At 31.8% G+C, this 12,971-nt stretch overlaps 1 protein-coding gene and 1 long non-coding RNA gene across 2 annotated transcripts in view; both read left to right on the top strand.

Moving 5' to 3' along the window:
* Positions 1-12,971, top strand: part of LOC136979447 (uncharacterized) — a 218,886-nt gene that overhangs the window by 86,855 nt on the left and 119,060 nt on the right. The window lies entirely within an intron of this gene.
* Positions 1-12,971, top strand: part of LOC136979319 (V-type proton ATPase subunit S1-like) — a 30,693-nt gene that overhangs the window by 5,403 nt on the left and 12,319 nt on the right. Inside the window, exon 2 of the mRNA XM_067275266.1 lies at positions 8,433-8,553. Within this exon, the coding sequence (XP_067131367.1) occupies positions 8,433-8,553 (121 nt within the window). The remainder of the gene's footprint in view (positions 1-8,432; positions 8,554-12,971) is intronic.

Here is a 12,971-nt window from a genome sequence, read left to right as displayed (position 1 = left end):
ATGGATTGGAAGAATGTTCTGTTTTCTATCATAAAATATGGTAAAGATTATTTCATATTTTGATTCAAGATATAAGACTGAATTTTGACAAATAAAATTTTAAATGGTATAAGTCAGGAGTGTCAGACTCATTTAAATAATGGACTATTTAATGAGACTGGTAAGATTCACGCAGGCCATATCACATTCACAAATTTTCTTAAAATTATAATTTGAAGTGAGAATGCAGGAATATAGATAGGGCAATTAAAACACATTATGTAGTTCAGTGAATTCAACTCAGCAATATATAATTGCTATAGTATTGCTTTTATTTAAACATTTATTTTATTTATTGTACATATTTAGAAAACTAAAATTAATTGCTTTTACCAGAAACTTGCCAGCAGTTTCTTCCCCCTACAAGTTTTCAATATCTGGATTCAAAGACTGAAAACAAACAATCTTCATTATGGCCGATAGATGTTTATCAGTTACTTTTGATCTGTAAGCTGTTTTATTTAATTTCATGCATGAAAATAATCGCTCGTGTAAGTATGTACTTCCAAAAAAGCATAAAATTTGTGCAGCAAACTTTTTAATTTCTGGGTATTTTCACCTAAATAGGAATATATTTTGGGAGTTCCTACTTCTCGATATTTGTCTTTTAAAACTGAATCATTCTGGAAATCAATCAATTGTATCGAAGTTGGAGGTTTTTCAACTTCAAAGGAAAAAGATCCAATGAAAAGAAAAAAAATTTCTTGTAACTCTGAAATCATCAAAATGTTTATCAAATTCATTTTTGATTTCTTCTATTTTATCAACATATTGTGAAAACGAGCAACTTTGATTTTGTGCTTTTAACTGCTCACACATAGGAAAATACATCAAAACTTTTTTTTGCAAATGATTTTTAAACAAAGTCAGTTTTTTACAAAACTTGCAATTGCATCATACATGCTTGTTATTAATTGATCTTTGCTTTGCAATGTAATATTAAGATTATTCAGATGGTATGTAATATCTGTTAAAAATGCTAGGTCTTTTACCCACAATGGATCTTTTATAACTGATATATTTTCATTGTTTTCATCTTTCATTTCAAGAAATAATAATATTTCCTCCAAAAGCAGATAAAAGCCTTTCAGGACTTTGTTGTAGGATAACCAACAAACTTCTGTGTAATAAGGAAAATCATTGAATTTAGATTCTAAATCTTTAAGGAACGAAGTAAATTGGCAATGGTTAAGTGCTCTCAATTGAATAAAGTTGACCGTCTTTGTAACTGCTTTAAGTACTTTGTCCATTTTTAATAATTCTAAACAGAGAACTTGTTGGTGAATAAGGCAATGAAAAGCCCTGATTTTTGGTTTATCTGGATACTCATCTTGTAATTTTCTTATCAGTCATGGTACAAATCCTTTAGTTTCACACATCATCGATTTAGCACCATTGGTTGTTACAGAAACAAACTTTCCAAGAGGAAGCTTACATTTTTCTAAAATGCTCCATACGGCATCAAAAATATTTTCACCAGTTGTTGTTCCATGAAGAGGGATAACTTTCAACAATTCTTTGGTGATCCTCATGTTATCATCACAACCACAAAAAAAAACAGCAACTTATGCAACATCTCTTACATCCATGCTTTCATCAATCGTAATTGAAAAGCATTGGACTTTGGTAGATATTTCCTGTAGTTGTGAACTGATGTCATCTGCCATTTCCATAATTTTGTCTACCACCGTATTTCTTGATAATGAGATATCTCAAAATGCCTATACCTTTTCTGGACAGACGAATTTATCAGCAGCATTTATCATAAATTCCTTGATTAAAAATGAAAGAACAATCTGTGAATTGTATTGAATGTTTTGCTAATAAATAGCTTGTTTCATAACTGGCTCTTGTTACCGATTCATTACTTTTCATGAATTTTGTAAGCACTCATTGCTGGCTATTAAGTGAATTCTTCATTGATTTTAATTTTTCTTCTCTTATTTTTCCTTCAAAGCACAAAAATTGTTCTTCGTGATTAGTGCTATAATGTCATTTAATGTTGTATTCTTTAGCGACACTAATTGTTTCTTTGCAAATTAAGCACGTAATTTTATTGTTTACTTCCACAGAAAAACAGTTCAGATCCCATCTTTCTTGAAATTTTCTTCCTTCGTCATCAACCTTTCATTTTTTATTTAGTGTTGAAAGTGACATTTTCTGTATAAAAATTAGGATTTAAATTTAGATTTTAAAAATTCAAATAACTGCAACTACATATATTTAAATTCTTTTGAATAAGTTATAAAAGAAAACAACTCACAAATCTTTACAGGCTTTTGGCTACAGGAACACATTGGCTGAGACAGACCATAGCACTTCTAGCGAAATCATAACCAAGAAGAACCAACACATGTTGTGAGACCCTGGACTGAGATGAAAAATATTCTTTTAACATATATCCAAACAAAAACAAAGGTACAAGGTTTGTTCAACACCAAACAAAAGAAGGTGTCGAATTGCATTAATAAACAATTGTCTTTCTCAAGAACCGATCTGTCCAATTTCACTTGGTAACAGAGAAAGACCAATCAATCAGGGACCGAGAAAGGAGATTAATACCTATAAAGTAACGCGTAGCAGGACCACTAAATTTTTTCGTTAAATTCTACGCTTTGTTTTCTATCTAGTAGTATAAATTACTTCTGTATTGACGAAATTGTCTTTTTAATATTTATTTTTACGTAATTTGATGAAAAAATCACAAAATAATAAACATATCAAATTTCAACTCGCTGTAAGTTATCTGACGTTTCACCGATAATCATCGGGTTTGTTTTCAAATGGGGAAGAAAGTTCACTCATTCGTGTGAAGTCAGTAGAAATTCAGTACTACTGCTAAAAATTTTTTAAATAGATTTCGCGTTACCCCCTTTCGCGAGAGTCAATAAACGTTAATTGTTTTATGGCTCTATTAAAAAATGCTTATTTTTGGGTTTAAAATCGACTAATTGACAACTGTTTTATTTTGTTTTACTCATTAGAATGTCATCTTTAAGATTTAACAGATAGTTTTGTTAGATTTTCACACAGGAATTTTATTTTTAATTTTTAATGTGATATAGTCGTGTGTTAGGCTTAACTCGATCACCTAATTCAAAAATTGACATCGGTCAAAATATTATTCAATTTATCAAAATTCTTTGTTGATAGTTTAGATATAAATGTTTTCTCTGCACGAAATGAATCGATCGAAAAAATAATGAGGGGCCCATCAAAAATTCGGCAATTAATGACATGTTGTCGATTCTGTAATTTGTTTTTTTTATAATATAAAATATTCACACAATAAAACTGTAAAAAGGCATGCATATCAATATCTGAATGTTATCAAAATGCAATTATCAAAAATTTTATAATTTTCACAATTTGTATTATCTTAATTTAGTTTTAAAGTTTTTTGTCGCGCTTTGTGTATCGCGCGACAAAACAGTCGCAACGCGATCAAACGCAGCGATTTCATTCATAATTACTTATGTAGATCGGGCTAACTTTTCAGGTTTGTTTTGTTGTGCCGCGATGAAAAATGAATAAATAATAAAAGCAGATTATAATTAAAAGTATTTTTATCAGATTAATCTGAATTATTAGATTATAGAATAATTATAGCTATGCGATATGATTGTCGCGTAGTTGTAATTATTTTTCTTATATCTAATTCCTTAATGTTTAGGGTCTAATTAGCTAACTTCTAGTTGTTATATTTCGTATGAACGTGTAAGCATCGTTTCAAAATTGTCTGGTGGGAATTGACTGAGATTAGAACTACCCTCCACGTAAATCAAGGTTATAATGTAAACAAACGTTAGACAATCGCCCAGTGACGTAGCGTGGGTGTCAGCCGCCTGGGGCGGAGGAAAATTTCCCTGCCCTCTTATTTAGGTATTTTTACAAGATGATATTATTTATTGTGAAATTTTGCCGCTCTCACTACGCTACGCCACTGCAATCGCCGAATTAAAATTTAATTTTTATTTTAAATTTGTATTTTAATTTAAATTGACCAGTCGTAAACTGTAATATGTTTCTGATAAAATCTCAAAACAAATCGATTTCAGTCTAATTTTTAAAGAAAATCGATTTTCTTTAGAAAATTTTCCCGATCAATTTCTTCACTATGATGTAATGACGACAAAAGCAATACATTTTTACTTTTTTTCGGCACATAGGAGACCAAAGTGATCGCTTTAGTAAATGCAAACTTACTACTGTTTACTTTTCTATTTTTTATATTTAAAAATTCTGCAGGAATTTCTTTTCTATTTTTTCTGATGGTACCAACTAGCGTTAATTTGTCTTGCAATAAATCTGTAGCCAAACTGAAACTGGTGAACCAGTTATCGGTAGTTATATTACGGCCGCTGTTAACAATAGGCCTAGTTAATCTTTTCACTACACTGTCCGCAGAATTCGATACTGAGAAGGGTCCATCGGGCTGTTTTCCGCAGTAAACCTCTAAATTGTGCGTATAAAATGTTTTACTGTCTACTAGCAAGAATATTTTTATACCGTATTTATTTGGTTTACTTGGTATATACTGGCGGAATCCGCACCGCCCTCTGAATCCTTCCAGTTTCTCATCTACGGTACAGTATTCCGATACATTGTAATTCTTTATACAATTATTCGTAAATACATCTAAAAAAGTTCGGACTGCTGCTAATTTATCAAACTTTAGTCTTTCACCTCGCGTCTGTTTATCATCAAATCGGAGATTTGCTAACAAAAAACGAAAACGTCTCTCCGACATGGCCGTTCTTGCGATTTCGAATCCTGTACCGTCCGTTGTCCACATTTCGTTAACGTGACAGCGATTTACCTTTTTATACGCAGCAAGGTAAAATAATCCGATTAGTGCTTTTATTTCCTGCAGATCTGTTGTATTTGCATCACGTTCTCTTTCGTAATGCGGTTGTACTTTTTGTATTTGTTGATTTGTGTGTATGACTATGATATCTAAAATATCATCTGTTACGAACAGATTCCAACATTCAAAAATAGACCTTGCGTTTGTAGCCTCTCCAATGGGACCAGGTATAAGATAAATCAAGTTCTCTCTTCTTGTCTTCGTTGCAGGATATTCCCACATACTCCATCTGGTTCCATCGCGAGCTAGGAAAAAACAATGCTCACCTGTTTGTGATGACGAGGCTGCTACTTGTGATGATGAGGCAACTGCAGGTGAGCCTACTTCTGATATATCTTCGTTTTCCTCTTGCTCGGTGTCTGTATTCTCAGATCTAACTTCTACAAAATCACATTCTTCTTCCGAAGAAGCATCTTCATATACTATATTCTCGATCTCTGAATCGATCATAAAATCTCCGTACATTTTTACTTTACTATAGACAAGGCACTCAAATATAGTCTATTAGGCCAGGCTTGTTTCTCCTAGTTTCAACGGTGGCATTGCCTTATATACAGTTTTTAGATCTGTTGGCCGACCAATCAGGAGCTAACTCGGTTGCTCTCCTGCAAATCTGTTTCAGTTGGCATATCTGTCTCAACATGTCTAGAACTGAGGCTATCCGATATTTTCAGAAAACGAGTTCTAACGACTAAAACCAGAATTCTCCTCTCACTACTCGACAGGTCTTCTTGAATGTACTAGTCTAACTCAGAAGCAGAAATGAACTAAAAACGCCATAAAAGTGATTTAATGACACACCGATCTCTTCTGACGGCTTTATTTTGTTTAAAGTATATGAGAATATACATTAAACAAAATAAACTTGACAGAAAAAGGGCAAAGTACTGAAAAGCGTCCCGACAAATAAAAAAAAAAGGAATAAACAAATGTAAACAAATCATGTGTTATTTAGATTACACTGTATTGTGAAAAATAATCAAAAAAGAAAATTGATACCGATTCAGATATAAAGGCCGGTTTATTACTACAGTACAGTAAATATATTACAGTTTACGGTGTTTAATTTTTTTTTAATACAAATTTAAAATAATACTAAAATTCACAACTAGATATTCCATAGACTTACTATAGGAAAATGGAGTTTCCAGGAAATATTCATTGCTAAACAATTTTAAAAACATGTTTACTCATCTGAACACTGTCGAACATTTAATTAGCAATTTATAGCTTATAACGCGATTAAAACAAAAGAATTTATAGCGATTGTGTAAATTCGATTACCAAGATCATTTCCGAGGGGGCAGGACATTTTTTGAAATTTTATAGCTAGACTGTTTTCACAAGTTTCTGATTACTTAGTAAAAGTGAAAAAAGCCAACTTGCATCGCCCAATATACGAGGAATAATCATAAATTAATTATAAAAGTGATAAATAAAAATTATATGATAAGAATAAAAAATAATTAAATTAATTAAAAAGTAATTAGACATTACTTTTAAAAACAATATTATAACAAAAAAAACAAAAATTTAAATATACAAATAAATAACGATATGATAGGATTTAATAAACACCGCGCGACAACTTAAATGCGATAAAGTTATTGAGACACTCGCTATCGGCAACGGCGACAAATTAAACGTTTTTTTTTTACCCCCATCATGAGTCGCATGGGTCTGACAGACCCAAAGTATTTTTTTTCTCAAAAATGAGCGTTGTTATTCAAAAATATTTAACAGCATGTTAATCGGGATAGCGAAATCATAACAAGAAGAACCAACACATGTTGTGAGACCCTGGACTGAGATGAAAAATATTCTTTTAACATATATCCAAACAAAAACAAAGGTACAAGGTTTGTTCAACACCAAACAAAAGAAGGTGTCGAATTGCATTAATAAACAATTGTCTTTCTCAAGAACCGATCTGTCCAATTTCACTTGGTAACAGAGAAAGACCAATCAATCAGGGACCGAGAAAGGAGATTAATACCTATAAAGTAACGATTTGCAAGACCACAAGATATTTAAGTTATATTATAAACAAACTTTGATTATATACGAACAAACAATATTTTTTTAAAACTATTTTCATGCTTTTTACTCAAACCATTTTAATATAATCTTATAATATAATCAAGATGAGTTGATAATAATAATAATAAGTACAGAGCCCAAACAGTTAGGAGTTGACAGTTGAAATTTGGTATCTAGTTAGGGTACATTGTGAGAATGCACACTAAGAAGGGATTTTTGGAAATTCTCCCCCGCGGGGAGGAGGTACAGGGTTAAGGATTACCCTGAAGAACTCTGCTTCTACTATACTATTTCAAATGCGGTTTTTTGTGGGAAATTGAACATATTTTTAGACTCATCTAAAAATTTTCTAATTGGTCTTGGAATAGAGGGACCTAATTCTTGCACCCAGTGAAAACGGGTAAGATCAGCTATAATCTAATAATCTTAATCTTCGCCATTGTTACTTTTTGCCTGATCAATGCCAGGCTCATTTGCTAGTTTGAAATAAATGAGATGATGATAATCTACTTTCTTCCAGTATGCTTTGTTTATCGAGATGTATAAACACTTCTTTGTCTTCCTTTACTATTTTCTTTGTAACACATTGTTTTGTTTTTTATTTTATTGTAGAGCATTGTGGCCACGGAAAATCACATCGGGGGCCGCCAATTTGATATCCTTGGTATAAGTAATAGTTAAGATTGAATAGTTTTATTAATTTTTCAGTTGAAACAGAAATGAATCATTATGAGTTGATTACATATTGATATTAAACTTGGATTATCCTAGACATAGATCTTAATTATTCTTATATCTATCTCAAATTAATTTTTTTATTCAGGCATTTCTTCAGAAGTAAATAATGAAATTTTTTTTTCAGCTTTATAATCTAATTTTATTAAAATTTTGACTAAATGGCTTTTATCTATATATATAAAATTACATGTCCTGATTGAGTGATTCATCATCACCCAGGGCAAACTGCTGAGCCTAAAGAGGTGAAATTTGGTACACGGTACGTCATGAAAATGCACACTAAGAAGGGGTTTTTCGAAATTTCCCCATGGGGTAGAGCTTTGGTTTTGGATTTTAAATAAATGTTTGATAATTTGCATATTCACTTTTTGTATGTCATATTTACATCTCATTTTGAATTGTCCCTTTTTATATTGATTAATAACATAATCAACAATTTTAATGCAATTTGAGAAATGTAGGTAGAGTGACTGGATCATTTTGGGACAAGGTACTGATTTGGACTATAAGATATAATGTAAAGGCTCATTCTTGTTTATAAGAGACTTTTGGGAAATGAGGTATCAGTACAGTTGCAAATCAGGATCACACTGTATATGGGTATTCTGCTAAAAACTCTTATATTCTCTATTTTTGTTAACAAACAAAAGTGATTAAATTTTTTTAATTCTTTATAAAATGACTTATTGATGTTTTGCTGGAATTTATAAATTGCTACTAATTTTAATTTATATTTTTTCTTACATAGTTTAGAAAAACTTCCTTATGTATCAGCTATGAAAACTTACAACGAAGAGCAATTTCAAAATGATTTTGTGGAATCACTTCTCAAATTAAAAGAGACTTTAATTGTTTATAGTCAAGATACAGTAAGTATTTTGTTTTGCTAAGAAATAATTTAAATGAAAATATTTTGCAGTTAAATGTAAAAAATGATATTAATGCATTTCTAGCACTTAAAATTGGATCTAGCTTTTATATGTAGTTGAAATATTAATCATATTACAACAATGCTTATTATGCACCAATGAGTTATAAAAGAATAGATAGATATTAAGTTACTTTTATTAAAATAATTAACTGTATTACCAAAGGGCAAAATAGTAACAATAGAAAAATGTTTAAAGAAAAGAAAAGGATTATTACTATTCAGGCTGTAATGCTAGATTAATTAATGAAAAACATTTAACAAAAATTATCATTAGTTATTACTGAATGAATTATGGCTTTCTGTAATCACATTTAGTATCAAAATATGATTTGACAGCAAATGATATGGTAATAATTAATAATAAATAAAGTACTACTATATTTAAGGTTACCAATAAATTTATTACTAATTAAAACATTTTTTACCTAATTTTAAATCATCATTAGCATAAAATTTATATTATATAATAGAATAAAACAAAATCATTACAAATTTAATCTGAATTATAAAAACATTATATATTTAAAAATTATTTCTAGAACATCATTTTAAAAATATTTAACTAAAATTAAATAAGCTTCAGTGAACATATATATATATATATATATATATATATATATATATACACTGAAGCTTATATATATAGGTATATCTCAAAAAAATTTGGCCAAAACAAGTTAGATACATCTTTAAATATAAGCCTGGGTCTTTCTTGTTGTGATGGAGTGGTGTATCTCTGCTATGTAACACCAATTGCATTCTATGATCTGTATTAAACTACACTTACCTAGAAAGGGGAAAAGGAAAGAATCAGATTATTCTCTTGCCCTCTACTTATGAACTTTCAGACTTATGAGCAATTTTGACCCTACATCTAAAACTTAAATTTTGTGCAAATTCTGAAGTTTTCCACTTGGTCTTGGAGTGTTGTTGAATTCAGTTTTTAGGCAGTAATAAAAAATTAATGTGGATTTATTTCTATTGTGTATTGTTATTTTTCACTTTTGCACAAATTCTCACATTCTGTCATTGATCCTGAGGTGGCATCAAAGTATGTAACATTGGAGTAATGGCATTTCTCATATTGTTTGTAATTTTTATAAACTCTTACAATTAGTGTTTCAAAAATGAGTCCAAAATTTAATAATAAATCTAGCAATGCAGATAAATGCAAGAAGGGTCTCTGTTACCCTAGGAAACTGAACTGGGACCTATTCTGAGCTCTTCCGATAACTGAATGAGAGCGATACACGGGACATTTGATAAGTCCCCTTGGCGAAAGGCAGTTAACGAACCTTAGACAAATCGCTATTCTGTGCTCCACGTTAAGTGGGTTTCGCTACGGGTAGTCGGTCGAGATGCGTCTGGGTTCCATGCTATTGATAGCTATTATGCTTTAACCAATCACAGTTTAGTTAACATTGTATTTTGTTACGTGACTGCAACCCGCCATTTTCTAAGCGAAGCATGTGCTTTTAGCATTGTCGTGTACTAGCGCTAGTGATATAGTTTTGTTTTGTTTTAAAATGTCTGGGTCTATTTTGTCAGCCCATCCGTTAAGCAAATATTTGTTTTTAAAAATTATAATTTATGTGATAGATAGTCATTTATGTATAGTGTATAGTTTACTGTTAAGTTACATATATAGAATGTAATTTTTTTTAATACTAAAACTAATGAATTAAAGCCGACATTAAACTTAGATAAAATCTACAAAATAAAGATTTCTATTATTACATAATGCTAACTTTTACAATTATACAAAGTATGTCTAAGTTTCTTTGTATATTTCTATATAACTTCACGTAATTAATGTATTTTTAATTCATTCATTAAAAATAAAATGACAAACTTAATTTTGCCACAAGTTCTACTTCTATAAACCTTATAACCAAATTAGAATTAGTATTATGATTAAATGTCAAATGCAATACATCTTATTAAATGTAAATATTATTTGCATAGACATGGAGTGACTGGAAAGCAAACATTAAAAGTAAAGCCTCACAAATAAAAAAAATCAATGTTTCAAACAGGAGGTGGGCCTTCAGTTAATCAAAAATTAACTGAAGTTGAAAAAAGAGTATTAAATTTAATCGGTGTTACTGCTGTCCCCTCTCTCCAATTGCTCGTGAAGTAAAATCATTCTTGCTCGAAAACACGCCATGTTGTTTTCACTTTCGTTATGTTCCTGGCGGCAGCTCGAGAGTGACTGATAACAAAAGCTTAGTTATCGTACGTGGCTATTGGCACCGAAAACGAAACGTACGGCTCGGAATAGCATTTTTACAGTTGATTAAACGCGAATCATGTGGTTCTGATAGGAACTGGTTTTTATCGTATTCGTTAGCTTAACGATACTACTCAGAATAGGTCCCCTGAATGTTATAAAACTAAGTGTGTTATGTGAAAAAAAATGCATTTGAAACACCCACTACTAAGCAGTAGCAAGCAGAGAAGTGAGCATAATGTATTCTGTTAAGTACATTGAAGGATCAAATACTTAAAAATACATGGTTATTCTGTGTACAAATGTACAGTACTTTCTAGATTAGTTTTTGACTTTCAAGACCTCAGGAATCTGAGCTCTTCCAATAACTCAATGAGAGTGATACATGGGACATTCGATAAGTCCCCTTAGTGAAAGGCAGTTAACGAACCTTAGACAAATTGCTATTCTGTGCTCCACGTTAAGTGGGTTTCACTACAAGTAGTCGGTTGAGATGCATCTGGGTTCCATTCTATCAATAGCTATTACGCTTTAACCAATCACAGTTTAGTTAACATTGTATTTTTGTCACATAACTGCAACCTGCCATTTTGTAAGCGAAGCATGTGGTTTTAGCATTGTCGTGTACCAGTGCTAGTGAAATAGTTTTGTTTGAAAATGTCAAAGAAAGGACAATGAAGCCAGCGCACTACAAGTCACCAGTTTGAGATGCTTGTTAATTTTATGGAAGACAACCCTAAATTAATCTCAGGGAAGTTAGATGCTTTCTTTACCGTAAAAGATCGCCAGAAATTGTGGCAAGAAATAGCTGACCGTCTGAATTCCGATGGAGTCGGCTCACAAAAAGATCCAGAAAGATGGCAAAAAGTAACAGATAGCTTTGAATATATATATATAAACGAATGTATGTCTGTCTGTTTGTCTGTCCTTCATGCATTACTACACCATTTATCTGATTTCCATGAAACTTTGGGAAGTTGTTTAATACACTCCTGCGAAGGTCTCTGGCATATGTGAAGACCACAATTTCTCCCCTTCCAAAAATATCTTTATATGTGGATTAAGGCTTTTATGTCCAACAGATGGCACTAACTCCAATGACCTAAGTTTGCTTTTCTGTGAGGCATTATGCTTTTCTGTGAGAATGGACTAAAGCAGATCATTTTCTATCTATTTATATAAATAAAATATAACGTTCGTTTGTTCCTACCGATTCCTTTGAAATTTTGACACAATGTTGCATTCGAATATGCACATGTTTTTATATAATATACATGTCAAAATTCCCCCCACTGGGGGGAGATGAACAGGATTAAGGCTTACCGTGAAGAACTCAGCTTCTATTTATACTATTTTACATGCAGTTTTTTGCATTTTTAATTGCGTTTTAATAGGTTACATCAACAGAATATACACTAAAAAGGGATTTTTCGATATTCCCCCTTGGGGGAGAAGGACAGGATTAAGGCTTACTGTGAAGAACTCTACTTCTATTTATACTATTTTTGTCGTGGATGGAATCGCCCAGACGCGTGATTCCCACTTTTGTTTGTGTCATAACGGAAATTTTGTAATTCAAATCTATAGCCGTTACAAAGTCTGTTGGAAAGCGGTCGTTGGAGAAGATCCGTTAAGAAACCGCTGTTTGTTTGAAATCTACGATCGACGATTGACTGACGGTAACTGGACGTTGGTCAGATGATTTGGAGACGTCAGACGCGGATTGGTGGAGAATTTGAATGTCGCCAAGTATATAAGAGAGAGCTTTCAGTGGGAAGGAGGATTTTGCCTTGCTTGAACTTGGAGAAGTGGCCCCCGTATAGAATACCGATAAGTGTGGACTCAGTTGGACTGTAAGGTACTGTTTCTTGACTAAAGGGTGCTACGATTGATACGTTCGTAAGTGGAAGCCGCAAGGTGCTCTTCCAACGGGCCTGTTACAGAATTATTGTCAGATGTAACCTGGATTTAGTGCATATGTGGATATCTAGGCTGTAAATGTTTTATTTGGTGTCATTGAATGTTACTCTGTATTTATTTGCTGTATTTTGTTTTGTCAATATAAACGTTTGTGAATTGGCAACCCGACTTGGTATTTGAACTTTACTATTTTAGATGCGTTTTTG

The sequence above is a fragment of the Centruroides vittatus genome, unplaced genomic scaffold (genome assembly GCF_030686945.1).
Source record: "Centruroides vittatus isolate TY-2023 unplaced genomic scaffold, ASM3068694v2 contig_1154, whole genome shotgun sequence".
Taxonomy (NCBI): domain Eukaryota; kingdom Metazoa; phylum Arthropoda; class Arachnida; order Scorpiones; family Buthidae; genus Centruroides; species Centruroides vittatus.
Note: the sequence above shows the minus strand (reverse complement) of the source record. Positions and strands in the feature narration are given on the sequence as shown.